Source organism: Rattus rattus, chromosome 17, assembly GCF_011064425.1.
Source record: "Rattus rattus isolate New Zealand chromosome 17, Rrattus_CSIRO_v1, whole genome shotgun sequence".
Taxonomy (NCBI): Eukaryota; Metazoa; Chordata; class Mammalia; order Rodentia; family Muridae; genus Rattus; species Rattus rattus.
In genome coordinates, this window is record NC_046170.1 from 25581078 (window position 1) to 25596946 (window position 15869).

The 15869-nt window shown below is 47.1% G+C and overlaps 2 protein-coding genes across 2 annotated transcripts; one reads left to right on the forward strand and one right to left on the reverse strand.

Moving 5' to 3' along the window:
- Positions 1 to 2: 2 nt before the first annotated feature.
- Positions 3 to 6503, reverse strand: Cenpt (centromere protein T). The gene is made up of 13 exons (XM_032888014.1): positions 6342 to 6503; positions 4651 to 4741; positions 4428 to 4515; positions 4227 to 4323; positions 3989 to 4125; positions 3823 to 3859; positions 3560 to 3708; positions 2114 to 2314; positions 1791 to 1943; positions 1370 to 1463; positions 481 to 648; positions 295 to 399; positions 3 to 216 (listed from the first exon to the last, which is right to left on the reverse strand). Exons 1-13 carry the CDS (start codon positions 6452 to 6454, stop codon positions 93 to 95), a joined length of 1557 nt encoding a protein of 518 aa, XP_032743905.1. The 5' UTR covers positions 6455 to 6503; the 3' UTR covers positions 3 to 92.
- A 5994-nt stretch (positions 6504 to 12497) lies between these two features.
- On the forward strand, positions 12498 to 14388 carry Thap11 (THAP domain containing 11). The gene has a single exon (XM_032887906.1). The coding sequence runs from the start codon at positions 12791 to 12793 to the stop codon at positions 13712 to 13714; it is 924 nt and encodes a 307-aa protein (XP_032743797.1). The 5' UTR covers positions 12498 to 12790; the 3' UTR covers positions 13715 to 14388.
- Positions 14389 to 15869: the final 1481 nt, after the last annotated feature.

Consider the following 15869-nt stretch of genomic DNA (forward strand, 5'->3'; position numbering starts at 1 on the left):
ACTCATTTGTGAGAGTTTATTGGTGCTAGGAGATGAGGAACCTTGTTTAGATGCCCAAGGTAGGGAGAGTAGGTGCCAGCTAAGGCCTGGTCCTACTGTGCAGGAAAGACAGAATTGCCTCTGAATGCACAGGGGATAAGTTGTTGCCGGTACTCCAAGGGCAGGTACCGCTCCACAAGCACATGCAGCGAGACTTGATCAGTGACTAGTCCCTGCCTGTATGAGAGGAAAAGAGGATCAAACAGAATTAGCACCAGCCCCCTCATACTCAGCCTTCCTTTTATGTGCACTTACCGTCGCATCAGCAGCTCTAAGTCCTTTGGCTTCACAGTCTTACGGCCGGCATGAGCAGCAAATACCTCCAGATCATTGCAAAGGCGCTGGAAATACTCGTCCAGGCTGCCAAGAAGGTTGCAATAGAACAAACTGAAGAGTCTGTCTGTGAAATGGCACCTCCACCCACTCACGTGCTAGACTCACCACTTCTCTACCATCTCAAGAGCCGCTTTCTCCACAGGCATCTTGGTATGGAAGCTGAAGAGCTTCACATAGTGGCTCAGTCCAGCCTTGCAGGGGTCTTGGTGGTGCCTGGGCTGTGCAGTGCGGGTCCTGGCTGGAAGCATGGCTGGCACAGACTCTGAAGATAAGCTGAGGACAGGAGCAGACAGCTGATGGAACAGCTCCTGCTGGCTCTGCTGACACTGGGACTGCTGCAAATTAACTTGAACAAGGAATCCAACAGGGAGTGGGGGGAGATGGAGAGGTTCAGGGAGAGGGGGGTACAACACCTTCAAGCCCAGCACTGGGGAATCAGGGCAGAAGAATCTGAATTCAAGGCCAGCCTCTATTGATTGAGTTTCAGGATAGCTAGGAGTATACAGAGAAACCCTGTCTCAAAAAAAAAAAAAAAAAAAAAAAAAAAAAAAGGAAGAAGAGGAGGAAGAGAAAGAGGAGGAGGAGGAGGAGGAGAGAGGCTAACACAGCCTGTTCCTTCCCTGTGACCCTGATCCTTCAGTCTAGACCCAATATCCTAGTCAAGCCTCAACATTTATGTTGGTACCTGCTCAAATTTATTAAACCTCAGATCTCAAATTGGACAGTCTCTCTTCCCCCCTCAGGAATCCATTACTGCCTGTCCCAAGCCCAATGACCTCTAGGAAGCCGCCTAGGGTTACATGCTGACCTAGGAGCTTCTCCCTCACCGAAGTTCATGTAAACATGTAGGCACAGGCACCAGGATGACTGACAGGCAGACTCTAACTACCAGGCTTGAGCTGCTGTGCTTGGCAGTCATCTGCATATCGATGAGGAATTAAAGTGCACAATGCCAATTCAGGACACACTCTTCCCAACAACCAGGGTTTCTTACGCTGCAACTCCAGGTGATGGGGGTGGCTCAAATAATTGATGTGGCTCTTTGGCTAGGAGTAAGTCCTGGGTGCTGGAGGATAATTCTCGACTTGCTGTAGAGAAAGAGTTGTGGCACAAGGGGTTCAGGCTTGGCCATTTTACACAGCTGTAAAGGTCTACTCTCCTAATTGCTAAGGGCCTCATGGAGCTCTAGTTAAGTGATTGCCCTTTACATGCTCCCCAGCCCCGGCAAATTTTCTTCTGTATGATAGGACCTAAGAAGCTAGCTAGGGGGGTTGGGGATTTAGCTCAGTGGTAGAGCGCTTGCCTAGCCAACGCAAGGCCCTGGGTTCGGTCCCCAGCTCGAAAAAAAAAAAAAAAAAAAAAAAAAAAACTAGCTAGGAACACTCATCTACGGATACCTACACTAGGCCTCTTACCTGGCATGCCAGAAGTTTCCTCATCCCCTGAAGATCCTTCTAAATCCTTGGGCTCTTCAGCCTCCTTGGATCCCACTGCTTCTCTTAGTTCTAGAGACTGAGGCTGTGGCTCTGAGAAGGGCAAAGGAGAGGCACCAAAGCCAGCTCTGCTCACTGAGGGGAGGACAAACAGCACCATAGCACTGACTCAGACTCTCCTGGCCCCACCCGAACTCTGCTCTTCAGAAAAGGAGGGAGCCCTGAGCAGGGGCTTCTGGGTACACACAAGTACTGGAGGAGGGAAATCTCTTGCCCAGGCTAAGTCAGCTGCCCCTTATACTCACTTTGGCTCTGCGGCCTAGTCCCAGTGCTTGGTGTCCTGGGGCCCACAACTCTTTCAGCATCTTCAACCTCAGTTTGAGAAGGGTTGGGCAGAGAGTGATGCACACTAAGGGAACAGCCAGCTAAGGGCTGTGAGAAAGGCTGTGTGTCTTCGAACACTACATCTGTTGGCAGAGCAGCAACAGGCGTTCTATGCCTGTCACCTGGAGATCAAGAGCCAGAGAAATTCTATATCCTAGGCCTACCTGTTAAAACCTGGGACTAAAAGGTAGAGGCAGCGAAACCTAAGGAACGTCCAGAAGGAGACAAAGTCCCTTCTAAGGCTTCTACCTTCCCTTGCCCTCCTTGCTAGGCCACCCTTCCTGGCCTTCCTCTGACACCCCCAGCCTGTACAACTTGCTCATAGCCCCCAAGACCGTTTATATCCTCTGCTCAGCACTTTCCTCAAACATGAACTTGTTCTCTGGAATCAGGCTCATGGAGCCCTAGTTAAGTGATTGCCCTTTACACTCTCCCTGGCCCTGGCAAATTTTCTTCTATATGATAGGACCTAATCTTAGTGCTAACTGGTCATTATTTCCCCAGCCGTCTTTTAACAGGCACTGTAGGACGCCATTTTCTTCCACCCTCAGCCCTGTAGTTCAAGAATATAAAGTAATAAAAGCCACAGAGACTAAGACTAGACTCACCCTGATGGCCATTCTTTTTCCTCTTTTTTTTTTTTTTTTTTTTTTTTTGAGATAGGGTTTCTCTATGTAGCCTTGATGGTTCTGGAGCTCGCTCTGCAGAGCAGACTGGCCTGGAATTTGCAAGCGCTGGCTATGATGACTATTTTTGGTTGTTACCTTAACTATATCTGGAATGAACTAAAATCCAAATGACTGGGCACACCTGTTAGGGATTTTTCCTTAAATCATTTGATGTTTCCCACTTCTCTGAGGTGGGAAAATCCACCTTTAATCTGGGCCACAACTCCTGTTGGCAGCCTATATAAAGGTCATGGAAGAAGGCTGCTTTCTCTTTGCCTGTTTGCTCTTGCTCTCAGTAGCAAGCTTATACCCTCACTGTCAACAGAACCTACTTATTTGAGATTCCAGCATATACTAAAGACCAGCTGAGGACTTAAGAAATGACTGGATTCTTGGATACTGCATGGGTAGACAGCAATTGCTGGCTATCTGGACCACAGCCTATAAGCCATTCTAATAAATCCTTCCCCCTACACTCACACACTCTAGTTTCTGTTCCTCTAGAGAACTTTGACTAATACACCAAAGTACCAGGTAAATACTTTGTAAGGAAAACAGAAATTTCTACATGCCTGGCCAGGCTCAATATAGTATCCCTGACCTCATCACAAGTGGAGCAGCCCTGAGTTAGTAGAGCCTCCTGTCTATCATAGAGTAGTAGCTTCTCCCTAAAGCTAAAAGAGGAAATTCCAACCTTACCTGGAAGAGCAGAGGTTAAGGATTTATTTTCCAGATTCTGCAAAAAAGCACCGATATTCACAGGTCGGCGTACCGGACGCCTGCGAGCCAGACCAGGTCTGTCCACTGTCTGGGGCTGGACAGATGGGACAAAGCTGAGGTTGAAGGAGCTGTTAAGATGGAAGCAGATACCAGGAAAGGCCTGAGACACAGCTTCCCCTAAGGGGCTCATCTCTTAGAATATGGCCACCAGATTGTATAAACCCCAGGACAGGGAACAGTACCTGGCCAGGGACGAACCATCAGCAGCCCCACGTTGCTCTATCAGGGTCCATCAAAATAGAAGAAGAATCCACAGTGAGTTACTCAAGCCCAAGAAAGCTCTCTCAGGTCTTTTCTACTCCCAAGAGGAGAGAAGAGAAACCAGCTCAGGTGAGTCCTAGGTCTCACCTTGGGAGAGAGGCAACTGTTGGTTCACTTCCTGCTGAAATACAGACAGTCTCAGCTTTTGCTTCCTTTTGCCAGGGGCTTTTAGACCTGGAGCCAGGGTTGAGGGGGGGTCCAGCTCAGGAAGTTGTAACTCCAGGCTAAAAGAATGATGTTTATCTCAGACATGTCAGAAAGCCCAATTTTAGTTTCTGGGGACCCCAAGAAGTGGCTCAGACTATGAAGGAAATTCACTCTGTACCTTCCCCGACTGCTTCCCCGTCTGGAGGGCCTGGCCACTTCTGGTACTTGTGCTGGCTTCACCACTGGGTTTGGCATCACAGTGGAAGATTCTGGGGCTATAGAAATAGCAAGGAAAGGGTGGGGCTGACAAAGAAAGGAATCATAGGTTTGACTGTTGGACTAGCACCTAACTTTAACTGGCAGGCTGATACCCACTTACCAGTTAGCAAGATATTCTGCAGCAGAGTCCGGGGTGTCTGTTCCTCCAGGTGCCCATGACCTTGAACTCGAGCCGATCTACCAACAGACTATGGGTACAAGCACCACTAGTCTCTTTTTTGGCTTGAGAGCCCCTCAAGTTAGGCTTCAAAACAAAAATAGTCTTTAACCTGCTAGACTTTAGGGTTCTAACAAGTCAATCACGGAGTAGGCTGGACACTTACCCCAGTTCCATGCGAATGCTTTCTGGTACTTGTCTTTCTCTGGCTACCCTGCCTCTTAGAGTATGGCGTTTGAGACCTTCTTCTTTGTGCACTGTGTAAAAAAAAACCAAAACACCCGCTCTGAGAATTCTGCCAGAAGTGGGAGGAGCTGGAGGTGCAGACATTGGCCTTCACAAGGGGTTGTGGTTTAAGAGTTCTTCTCGGGGTTGGGGATTTAGCTCAGTGGTAGAGCACTTGCTTAGCAAGCGCAAGGCCCTGGGTTCGGTCCCCAGCTCCGAAAAAAAGAAAAAAAAAAAAAAGCGTTCTTCTCCTTCAGAGGCAGAATACTAGAAACCACTTGTACCTTTCATAGTCCCCAGCAAGAAAGAGGAGGAAGGGTAGCCCTGAGGTACAGAGGACTATGACTGACCTAGCAGGGGGTGAGGGAAAGCCTCACAGAGGGAGGTCTAGTTGAGTAGAGGTTAGTCACATAGGCTACAAATTGGAAGAGTATCCCATTCCGGGCATTAGAGTAACAATCCAAGTAGGAAATTTAAGTTATTTTTAACCTTTCGAGTTGTCAGTGTCACATTAAGTTCCCCATGGGTCACCCCAGCACAATTTCACCAGTCCAGTGTCTCAGAACTCTGTCAGTGTTCCTCAAGCACAGCTTACACCTCATTACTCGTAGGTCTAAAACATAGCAGGAGGGACTGGCTGGATGGCCTAATGGTTAAAGGCACTGCCTCCAAGCCTGGTACCCTGAATTTAATGACCAGTATCCACACATTGGAAGGCAAGAACGGACTCTGAATGTTGTCCTTTGACCTACACACTGTCTCACAAACTGGTAGTAAATAAATAATGCCACATCTTGAGTGAATAAGGGTCTGGCGTTACCAACCCTCTAATCCCTAAACTACGAGGGAGGTTATGGAAGGAGGATGGTGTCTTCAAAGCCTGTTTGGGCTAGTTTCAAGCCAAGCCAAGGCAACTTTGTACGACCCTATCTCAAATACCAAAAAGGTAGGAGATGACACTCGGTGGTCGGGTGGTGCATAATTAGCAGGCATAAGACCCTAGGATTAATCACTAGCAAGCACTTTGGAGAGAAAAACAAAAACAAAAACCACCTTATCATGAACAAGTTTCCACTTGAGGATGGCATTCTTCCAGACTGGTAGATAACAACTTCGGTACCTCCTGTTCACAAGCCAAGACGCTCAAAGTCAGGGCAAAGCCCTGCTGTCTAGGAAAGCATCTTTCCAGTACCTGCCTCCCGACCTCCCATGGGAGCCTCAGAGAGTAGGGCTGTATGTGTTGGGAAAGGTGAAATCATCTGGAAGTACAACCCTAGTCTGGGTTGAGTGAAACAGCGTTTAAAACAGAGCCTTACCCTCTGCTTCTAGAGATCCAGCAATGTTGTGAGACTCTGGTCTCACCTGGGAGCACTCACCCTGGAGCATACAGCATAGCTGAGACTAATTTGATTAGGAACAGAGTCAGATCTCAGCATCTCAGACTTTACTCTGAGACTCAGTTCTACTTTTCTTTTTTTTTTTCTTTTTTTCGGGGCTGGGGACCGAACCCAGGGCCTTGCGCTTGCTAGGAAAGTGCTCTACCACTGAGCTAAATCCCCAACCCCCAGTTCTACTTTTCAAACGCAAACACTCCCCATTCATTCTAGTTGCTCGGATAACTCTCTCACATACTTAGTCTGAGTGCTCTGGCGTCGTCTCGGAGTGTGCGAATCCGCTGTATCCAACACGCGCCGCAAGAGCGTACGTATGGTCGGGTCGCCGTCCGGACTACTGAGATCCGCCATGTTCAGGATCCCACTCCTCCTAACTGTTCTAGCTGCAGCAAGCACCGCATTCCCGCCGCCTCTTTTGAGTGAAGTCTCGCGATGCTACCACATGGCCCCACGGGAACTGTAGTCCAACAGCTGGGGAGCCGGGTCTGACATGATTATAAATTGATTTTGGAGGCGGTCTCACGTTAACCCTGGGGAAAAGCATGGAGCCAGTTCAGACCAGATGGTTTCTTCATTAAAAAAAAAAAAAAAAAAAAAAAAAAAAAGCTAAGGGTTATAATAATCTTAAAGGGGGTTGGGGATTTAGCTCAGTGGTAGAGCGCTTGCTTAGCAAGCGCAAGGCCCTGGGTTCGGTCCCCAGCTCCGAAAAAAAGAAAAAAATAATAATAATAATCTTGAAGAACCAGAGGACTAGAACATGGCTCAGCTGTAAGGCCTACTTGCTGCTCCTGCATTGGACCTGAACCCTTATGCGAAGCTCACAACTGTCAGAAACACCAGTGCCAGGGCATCTGACGCTCTCTGGTCTCTTCAGACACCAGGCATTCATGTAGGGTCAAACTCTTCTAGGCATCCCTCTTGCCTTCATCACATGAATCCTCCCGTTGCAAATGTAGGCCATGGCTACATTTTGATAATCCCACCCGCAAGCACACTCACACTCACAAGCGCGGGTACTTTTTGTTTTTGAAACAGCATCGTAGGTAGCCCAAGCTGACCTCAAAATCCCTACACAGTCTAAGATGACCTTGAACTCCTAAACCTGCTTCTACTTCTGTTTGCTTGGATTACAGTGTTTTCTTTTCTTTCTTTCTTTTTTATTTTTCTTTCTTCCTTTTTTTTTTTTATTATAGAGTAGAGTTTATTTGGGGCATGGGAAGGGGAGTTGACGGAGTAGAGACAGAGAAAGTGTAGAGGAGTAGAGGCTGGCTATGAGCACGTGGAGAGAGGGGGGGAGGGGAGAAGAGGGGAGGGTAAAGAGCAAGAGCAGGAGAGATCGAGAGTACAGTTGTTTTCTATCACACCCAGTTTAAATTATTATTTTCTTTAGAGGTCTTGGGTTGTTGGGTTTTTTTTGTTTTTGTTTTTGTTTTTTGAGACAGGTTTTATGACGTCCAGACTTAACTGTGCAGCTGATGATGATCTTGAACTTCTGATTCTCTAGCTTCCAAAGGCGTTGTAACACCAGGCACCATTTCTGCAGCACTAGCAATCAATCCTAGAGCTTCCTGCATGCTCCACGAGCAACTGAACTCACTCTACCAACTGAATTACTCACCAGTTAGATCCGATCTCTTGCTATCTAAATTTACTAGGTCTTTGTGGATAAAATTTCATGGCCACTAGCAATTACCTAAATTGAATTTGAGATTTATTTTAGCCAGGAAGGGTGATGTATGTCATTAATCCCAGCACTCTGCCACCTGAGGACAGCCTGGTCCACATAGTGAGTTCCAGACCAGCCAGGGTACAAAGTCAGACACTACCTCAAACAAACACTTAAGCAAACAAACTTCATATTTACTATATCCCTCTGTTTGAGATCAGCTACACAGCCTGGCTGGCCTGGCATTTACCATATACACCAGGCAGGCTTTGAACTTGTACAAACTCATGCTTCTTTATTTGCCTTTTCAGAGCTGAGAATGTGGGCATGAATGACTACTTTCTGCTTTTCTTTTTTTTTTTTTTTTTGTTTTGTTTTGTTTTTTTTTTTGAGACAGGGCTTCTCTGTATAGTCCTGTGGCTGTCCTGGAAATTACTTTGTAGACCAGCCAGCCTCAAACTCAAGAGACCTATCTGCCTACCTCTGCTTCCTGAGTACTAGGATTAAAGGCATTCACCCACCACCCAGCTACTTTCTGCTATTTTTAACTTTTCTTTATTTTATACATGTGTAGTTATGTCCATGTTACAGTGCACAAGTAGAAACCAGAGGACTCCTTCCACCATGTGGATCCCAGAGATTGAATTCAGGTTTTAACAGGCTTGGTGGCAAATAATAAGACCTACTGAAGGGGTTGGGGATTTAGCTCAGTGGTAGAGCGCTTGCCTAGGAAGCGCAAGGCCCTGGGTTCGGTCCCCAGCTCGAAAAAAAAAAAACCAAAAAAAAAAATGAAAATAATGAAAAAAAAGGGCTGGAGAGATGGCTCAGCGGTAAGAGCACTGACTGCTCTTCCAGAGGTCATGAGTTCAATTCCCAGCAACCACATGGTGGCTCACAACCATCTGTAATGAGATCTGGTGCCCTCTTCTGGCCTGCAGTCACATATGCAGACAGAATGCTGTACATAAAATAAATAAATAACATTTATTTTAAAAAAAAAAAAAAAACCCCCCGGCCAAAAAAAACAATAATAGACAAAATAAAAAAAAAAAAAGAAAAAAAAAAAGAAAAAAGAAAAAAAAAAAGACCTACTGAGCCCTCTCACCTCCAAAGTTTGTCTGTTTGTTTGTTTTAAAGATATACATATACATATACACACATATATACCATATATATTTTTTTTTCACTATCTTCATGCACACCAGAAGAGGGCATCAGATCCCATTACAGATGATTGTGAGCCCCCATGTGGTTGCTGGGACTTGAACTCAGGACTTCTGGAAGAACAGTCAGTGGTTTTAACTCTGAGGCATCTGTCTTGCTCCAAGGTTGTTTTCAAAACAATAAAAACACTGGGTGAAGAGAGGGTAGTAGAGAGGAATGTAAAAGTTTGACAAGGGCCAGGCTATATGTGTGGGTTCTTGGAGGCTCCAGGAAGGAATTTAGAAAGCATTCTAAATACAATAGGAAGCCCCTTGAGTGACTTCTGACTTGTTAGATTTTCTTTCGCAGCCATAAGGAGAACAGATGTAGAGGACACGAGATTAGAAGCAGAGACACACGATATGATTCTTGCCTTCTTCCCTAGAGATGGTGAGAGGATGCATAATGTGGTGCTGGGGAGGAGAAATCATCTACTGCATGGATGTCTCTGCTTCTGGTGCTGACGATAACCACAGTCCCTTTCCTATTATACTACAGAGCAGTACTTCCCTTTCTTTCTTTTTCTAAAAAAGATTTATTTATTGTATATAGGTACACTGTTGCTGTCCTCAGACACACCAGAAGAGGGCATCAGAGCTCATTACAGATGGTTGTGAGCCACCATGTTGCTGGGAATTGAACTCAGGACCTCTGGAAGAGCAGTCAGTGTTCTCAACCACTGAGCCATCTCTCCAGCCCCAGAGCAATAATTTCAACTTACTAGATATTATTTGAATGTCCATGAGTGTATGTTAAAGATTATTTTATGTACTGAAGGTAGGGTTTAATTGAGCATCTTCTTTAATGCTCTGTGGATTTGAACCAATGTGATCTTTCCTTACTCAAGTAAGAAGACAGGCATGGTGTCCCACACCTATAATTCCAGTGCTGTGGGTAGGTAGAGACAGGTGCATCCCTCCAGCTAACTGGCGGGCCAGCCTGAAAAAGAAAAGTCGAAGGGCTCCTGAGGAATGAATGATACCCAGAACTTGACCTCTGGCCTCCACATTCACTGGCACATATATGAACATCCACAAATGCAAACATCACTCCTGACTCACACACAGAACATATAATCACACACACACACACACACACACACACACACACACACACATGTCATTGTATTTATCTCCCATTACGTTAATGTTAACTAAACAAACAAATGTGAAAAACAGTATACAATATTTATACATTGGTTTCGTTTTGAGACAGGGTTTCTATGTAGATCTGGCCATCCTAGAACTCCCTGTGTAGTCCAGGCTAGTCTTGAACTTTCAGAGATTGGCCTGTCTCTGCCTCCTGAATACTGGAATTAAAACTGTGACCTATTGAAGGAGGTGGGACCTTTAGTCCCATCACTTGGCTGGCAGACGAAATCAGATCTATGTGAGTTTAATACCAGCCTGGTCTACAGAGCAAGTTCCAGGGCATCTTGAGCTACACAGAGAAACCAAAAAAAGAAAAGGAAAGGAAAGAAAAGAAGGCTGTTTGTACTATTACATAAGTGAGTCACTCAAGTGAACACACATCTTTCATTGTACTGTGTACATCACGGGGAATACATTCTGGATATGAGGCTGTGAACCCAGTTGCTTAGACCAGGAAAATGGGATTTTTCTTTTACTTACAAGCAAGCAAAGCCCACACAAATAACCAAGATCTCATTGGCTTTACTAGAAATGCAATGGTAGTATTGCAAGCTTCTGTCTTGTTTTTGTTTCTGAGGGCCCCCTTCGTGGTAGGCAAGTGCTTAACTCTCTTCTCATTTAACTCTCTTAGCCCCATTTTATTCCCAGAGAGGGTCTCACTAAGTTGCCCAGACTGGCTTTGAATTCACTTTGTAGCCCAGGCTGTCCTCAACTAACCAGGACTGCAGGTCAGCACATCAGGCTTGTACTGCCCACAAAGACTGTTCCTGGGAGGAAAACCAACTACTGTCTTGTTTATTTAAAATGTTTACTCCAAGAACTATAGTACTGTCTTGTTATAATGCAATTTTTTTTTCACTTAACTTTCTGGTTTCCTCCTGAGTGAAATTCCAAATTCTCTATCAATGTTTAGTTTGTAATCTTTCAGGGCTTTATTCTGGCTGCCCTTTTCAGGCACTTAAATGGCAAGCTTATATCCTTCCTGTTGCAGCGCCCAACAGTCCCCCAACCTAGGGGGGTTGGGAGGCCAAGCACAATACTACTCACTTCCAAGTTTCTTTCTTTCCTTTTTTTTAATATATATAAAATCACATTTATTTGAGACTGGGACTTTTGAAGCCCAGTCTGGCCTGATCTTATAGTGTCCAGAAGCACTGATTAGCAAATGTGTTTTCCTCTAGCTGGGTACCATACCCACGGTTCATTCTATTCAGATGTCAGACAATAGACACAGCTGGGTTCCTTATTCAAAATCTGAAGGAGTCTGGGAGGAGGACAAACGTATAGAATCAAGCTTAGGCCAGGAACCAGAAACTATGGATTGCTTTTTTTTTTTTTTTTTTTTTTTCGGAGCTGGGGACCGAACCCAGGACCTTTTGCTTGCTAGGCAAGCGCTCTACCACTGAGCTAAATCCCCAACCCCTATGGATTGCTTTTTTAAAGGAAGGCCAAAGACGCTTCAAATCCAATCAACACAGCTGGAGTCTTCATTTCAGTCTCCATTTCCGTACCGCTTCAGTGGAAGTTCCATGAAACAGCCCGATGGTTCTGAAGTGCCATCAAGTCACTTCTAGCTCTAGCAACTTAGGTTTCCCAGGCGAGGCGGCAGGTATCTGTCCACTTCCAAGTTTCTTATTGGCCTATCTACTCATGCCTCCCTTCGTCATTGTCTTCTTTGTCCAGCTGATTCCTTTGTGGCCTTTATTGATTAGACATCTATTGGCGCTTACTCATCCTTTATCCATAAGACACTCTAATTAGTCTCCAGGAGAGAGAGCGCTGGGGAGGACCTGACTGCTCAAAATTACCTTGAACGTGTTTTCCCCTTCACTGTTTGGCACATAGTAAGCAGCTAGTAGGGACCTGGTTTAGGTCAGTGAGTCCAAGTTAGAGGTAGTTGAGAGTCGGGAGACTGCTCCCAATATAAGAAAGTGACTCCAGAAGTTCTTCTGGGCTGACTTGGGCTTCCTCCAGGCTAATGAATGCACTCCACTCCAAGGTAGTGGAGGTTGGGGGGATTTTTAGAGCAAGCTATAGAACCTCATTCAAATCCTGGCCTGCAGGAACTCCACCTCTCCTTTAGGCGGCGCTGCAGTCCGCGGCCGCACCAAAACGTTCTTCTGATGCAGCATGGAACTTGTAGTCTTTGTGTGCTTAGACACAAAGCGCTTGCGCTCACGAGGCACGCGCCCCGTACCATCAGGATTCCGGGTCCTTGTGAGGGGTAGTCCGTGCGACAACGTTCCATTCGAATACACTTCCCCCCTTCGCCTTGGACGAGCTTTATCTGGAAAATAATCGACTCTGAACAGGATATCGCGGTGCCCGGGAAAGCAGCCGGAATAAGCCCGCCCTATCCCGGAAGTGAGCTGCTTCTGGCGCGGTGCATTGTGGGGGGCGTAGTCCTCCTTTCCAGGCGGTCCTTCGCGGCGTCCCCCGGGCCGACTCCGAAGCGCAGGCGGGCTGCCGGGTGGGTAGCGCGGCGCGGGCGGTCCGCAAGCATATTCTGGGCACGGGGCCTCCGCTCCGGAGGACTGCGCCGGGCGGCAATAGTGAGAGACCTCTAAGAGCCTCGCGCGGCACCGCCCGTCGAGGAGCTGAGGTGGGGGCCAGACCCGGCCGTCGAAGAGCTCAAGAGGCCGGTGGGCCGGGCCGCGCGTCGCAGCCATGCCTGGCTTTACGTGCTGCGTACCGGGCTGCTACAACAACTCACACCGAGACAAGGCGCTGCACTTCTACACGTTTCCCAAGGACGCTGAACTGCGGCGCCTCTGGCTCAAGAACGTGTCCCGTGCTGGCGTCAGTGGGTGCTTCTCCACCTTCCAGCCCACCACGGGCCACCGTCTCTGCAGCGTTCACTTCCAGGGCGGCCGCAAGACCTACACGGTGCGCGTTCCCACCATTTTCCCGCTGCGTGGCGTCAATGAGCGCAAAGTAGCTCGGAGACCTGCGGGAGCTGCGGCAGCCCGCCGTAGGCAGCAGCAGCAGCAGCAACAACAACAGCAGCAGCAGCAGCAGCAACAGCAGCAACAGCAGCAGCAGCAGTCTCCGTCCTCCTCCACTGCCCAAACTGCCCAGTTGCAGCCGAATCTGGTGTCTGCCTCTGCGGCCGTGCTTCTTACTCTTCAGGCCGCCGTAGACAGCAGCCAGGCTCCTGGAACCGTGGTTCCAGCGCCCACTACTTCCTCGGGAGATGATGTGAAGCCCATCGACCTTACAGTGCAAGTAGAGTTTGCAGCTGCTGAAGGGGCAGCCGCCGCTGCCGCCGCATCAGAGCTAGAGGCTGCTACAGCTGGGCTGGAGGCCGCTGAGTGCACTCTGGGCCCTCAGCTGGTGGTAGTAGGGGAAGAGGGCTTCCCTGATACTGGCTCCGACCACTCATACTCTTTGTCGTCTGGTACCACAGAGGAGGAGCTCCTGCGCAAGCTGAATGAGCAGCGGGACATCTTGGCCCTGATGGAAGTGAAGATGAAAGAGATGAAGGGTAGCATCCGCCATCTGCGTCTTACCGAGGCCAAGCTCCGTGAAGAACTTCGAGAGAAGGATCGCCTGCTTGCCATGGCTGTCATCCGTAAGAAGCACGGAATGTGAATGGTTCCTCCCAGAAACCTGCAGAATTCGTGACTCCTTCCAGCCCAAGGAATCCTCAGGCAGATGTTGAACTACCCAATATTCTGGTTGACAGTGCTGAGGTTTAGGACAGTGGGACTTCAGCTGGTCAGTTGGCATCCTCTTTCGTTTCCTCCTGAAGTAGGAGTTGGGGACTTCAGAATCTGGTGACACCAGCAGTTATGACTTTGTCTCTCACTCCCCAATTTATGTTGCAGATTCTGGTTATACAAAGGCTTCAGAACCATTGAACTTGAAACTTACCCTCGAGGGGTGCAAATGGGACTCTTAGGGACTGTGGGTTTGAGAAAGCTCACATCTTAAGGTTGGCCAGCAATCGAAGACAGCTTTGCTGTGTGTAGTAATAAGAGATCTCAGTAACATCATTTCTCCTTTTCATGCTACCCGTTTCAGGTGCAGCCTGTGATTCTGATGGAGACTAGTTGATCTGCGCCTCTGCCTGTTAGGACCTCTCTACCCAGAAGGTCATTTATCAGAGGACTCTGGGTGACTTGCTGATGGAGATCCAGCTGACCAGGGACTTAGGTTTATCTCGTTATGTTTGCTACTGGTTACAAATTCTATTTTCTGTACAATTAGACTGAAGTTTTCACTGTGTTTGGCAAAACAAATTAAACAAGAAAGTAAGGTTTTTATTTGGGTTTCGACATTTTATTTTTATTAAAGCTAAGTGTCCTTGAAATATGGGAGTATAGGTCTTGGCCTGTTTGAAAGAACAGGCTAGCCCAGAAAGTAGAGAAGCTTTAAAACAATGGCCCGGTTTCTCCATAAAGCACATAGATCTTCATAAAGTTCCTTGTTCAGGTCACTCCAAAGAGTTTGGAAGCTGCACAAAAGGTCTTGGTTTGTTCATGATTATTTCGTCAGATTGTTGTGTATGTATACATACATAAATGTGTGTAGTATGGGGTTGCCTGCCAGAGGTGCTATACAGCCTTTTTGGGGTTGGGGGGAGAGGGTCTTCTTGGGGTTGGTGACTAGCTCAGTGGTAGAGCACTTGCCTAGCAAGCACAAAGCCCTAGGTTCAGCCCAGAGTTCTGAAAAAGAGAGGAGGTTGGAGGTGTCTTCTCACTTGCTTGGATCTCACCCAGAGATAGGCTATTTGGCCAACAGTGAGCCTCAGGGAATCTGCGTGTGTCTGCCTCCCCAGTGCTAGGATTACAAGTTGGCATCAAGCCTATTTTGTTGTCGTTGTTGTTTTTATTACATAGGTTCTATGGGTACACTTGCAAGGCAAGCACTTTCCCAACTGAGCCATCTTTCCATCCCTTCCCCAGAATTTTTAAATGAAAAGGTGTGACTGAAAAGTAAGTGGGAATTGTTTTGTTCTAGATTCTTGATAGTTTTAATTTCCTTTGGGGGTGGGGTGGGGTAACCTGGAACTCAGTTTGTAGACCAGGCTGGCCTCAGATTGAAAGATTTACGTGTCTCTGACTGCCATTAAATCTCTGACTGAGATTGAAGGTGTGCACCACCACGCTGGGCTTAATTTTGTTCTTGAATTCTCTTCTACAGTTGAAGTTTGTTTACCATTTCACCTTTTGGGACAGGTAGGGCCTGGAACACATGTGGATGTAATCAGTGAAGTGCAGAACTAGAGTCAGCCTTGGCTCCTTCAGGCACCAGGGACTCTTGTGAGGAATACATTCATTTCAGTACACCTTCACTGCGAAAGATGTAGATGAGTAGAGAGCATTAAGGAATTGGTTTGTAATCCATCCCTACACTGGTCTTGGCTGCCTCTGTCTTTAGATTGGATATGGGAAAGGTAAGATAGCATTTTTATCTATAATTGTAATTCAGCTCAGAGCTAATGGGGAGATGTGAATGACTTTTGTTGCTCCAGACAGAGTTTCTGTGTATAGCTCTTGCTGTCCTGGAACTTAATTTGTAGCCTAGGCTGGCCTCAAACTCAATCTGCCTGCCTCTGCCTCCAGTGCGGGCATTAAAGATGTGCACCACCACTGCCTAATGTGAATGACTTAAGCAATTTATTTTTATTACTTTGAAGTGTGGGTGTGTGTGAGTGATTGTAGCTACCTGAAGAAAGTCTGAAGGCTATTAGGTCCCTTGGAGCTAGGGTTACTGGCAATTGTCAGTCATCTGTGGGTACTGG

What these genes read in the sequence shown, in the direction of transcription:
- Cenpt (XM_032888014.1), bottom strand. Translation starts at nt 6,454, where the DNA reads ATGGCGGATCTCAGTAGTCCGGACGGCGACCCGACCATACGTACGCTC. An exon ending in CGCCAGAGCACTCAGACTAA is followed by an intron (nt 4,742 to 6,341) that starts GTATGTGAGAGA and finishes TTTTTTACACAG; the next exon opens with TGCACAAAGAAGAAGGTCTC. An exon ending in TTAGAGCTGCTGATGCGACG is followed by an intron (nt 217 to 294) that starts GTAAGTGCACAT and finishes CCTCTCATACAG; the next exon opens with GCAGGGACTAGTCACTGATC.
- Thap11 (XM_032887906.1), top strand. Translation starts at nt 12,791, where the DNA reads ATGCCTGGCTTTACGTGCTGCGTACCGGGCTGCTACAACAACTCACAC.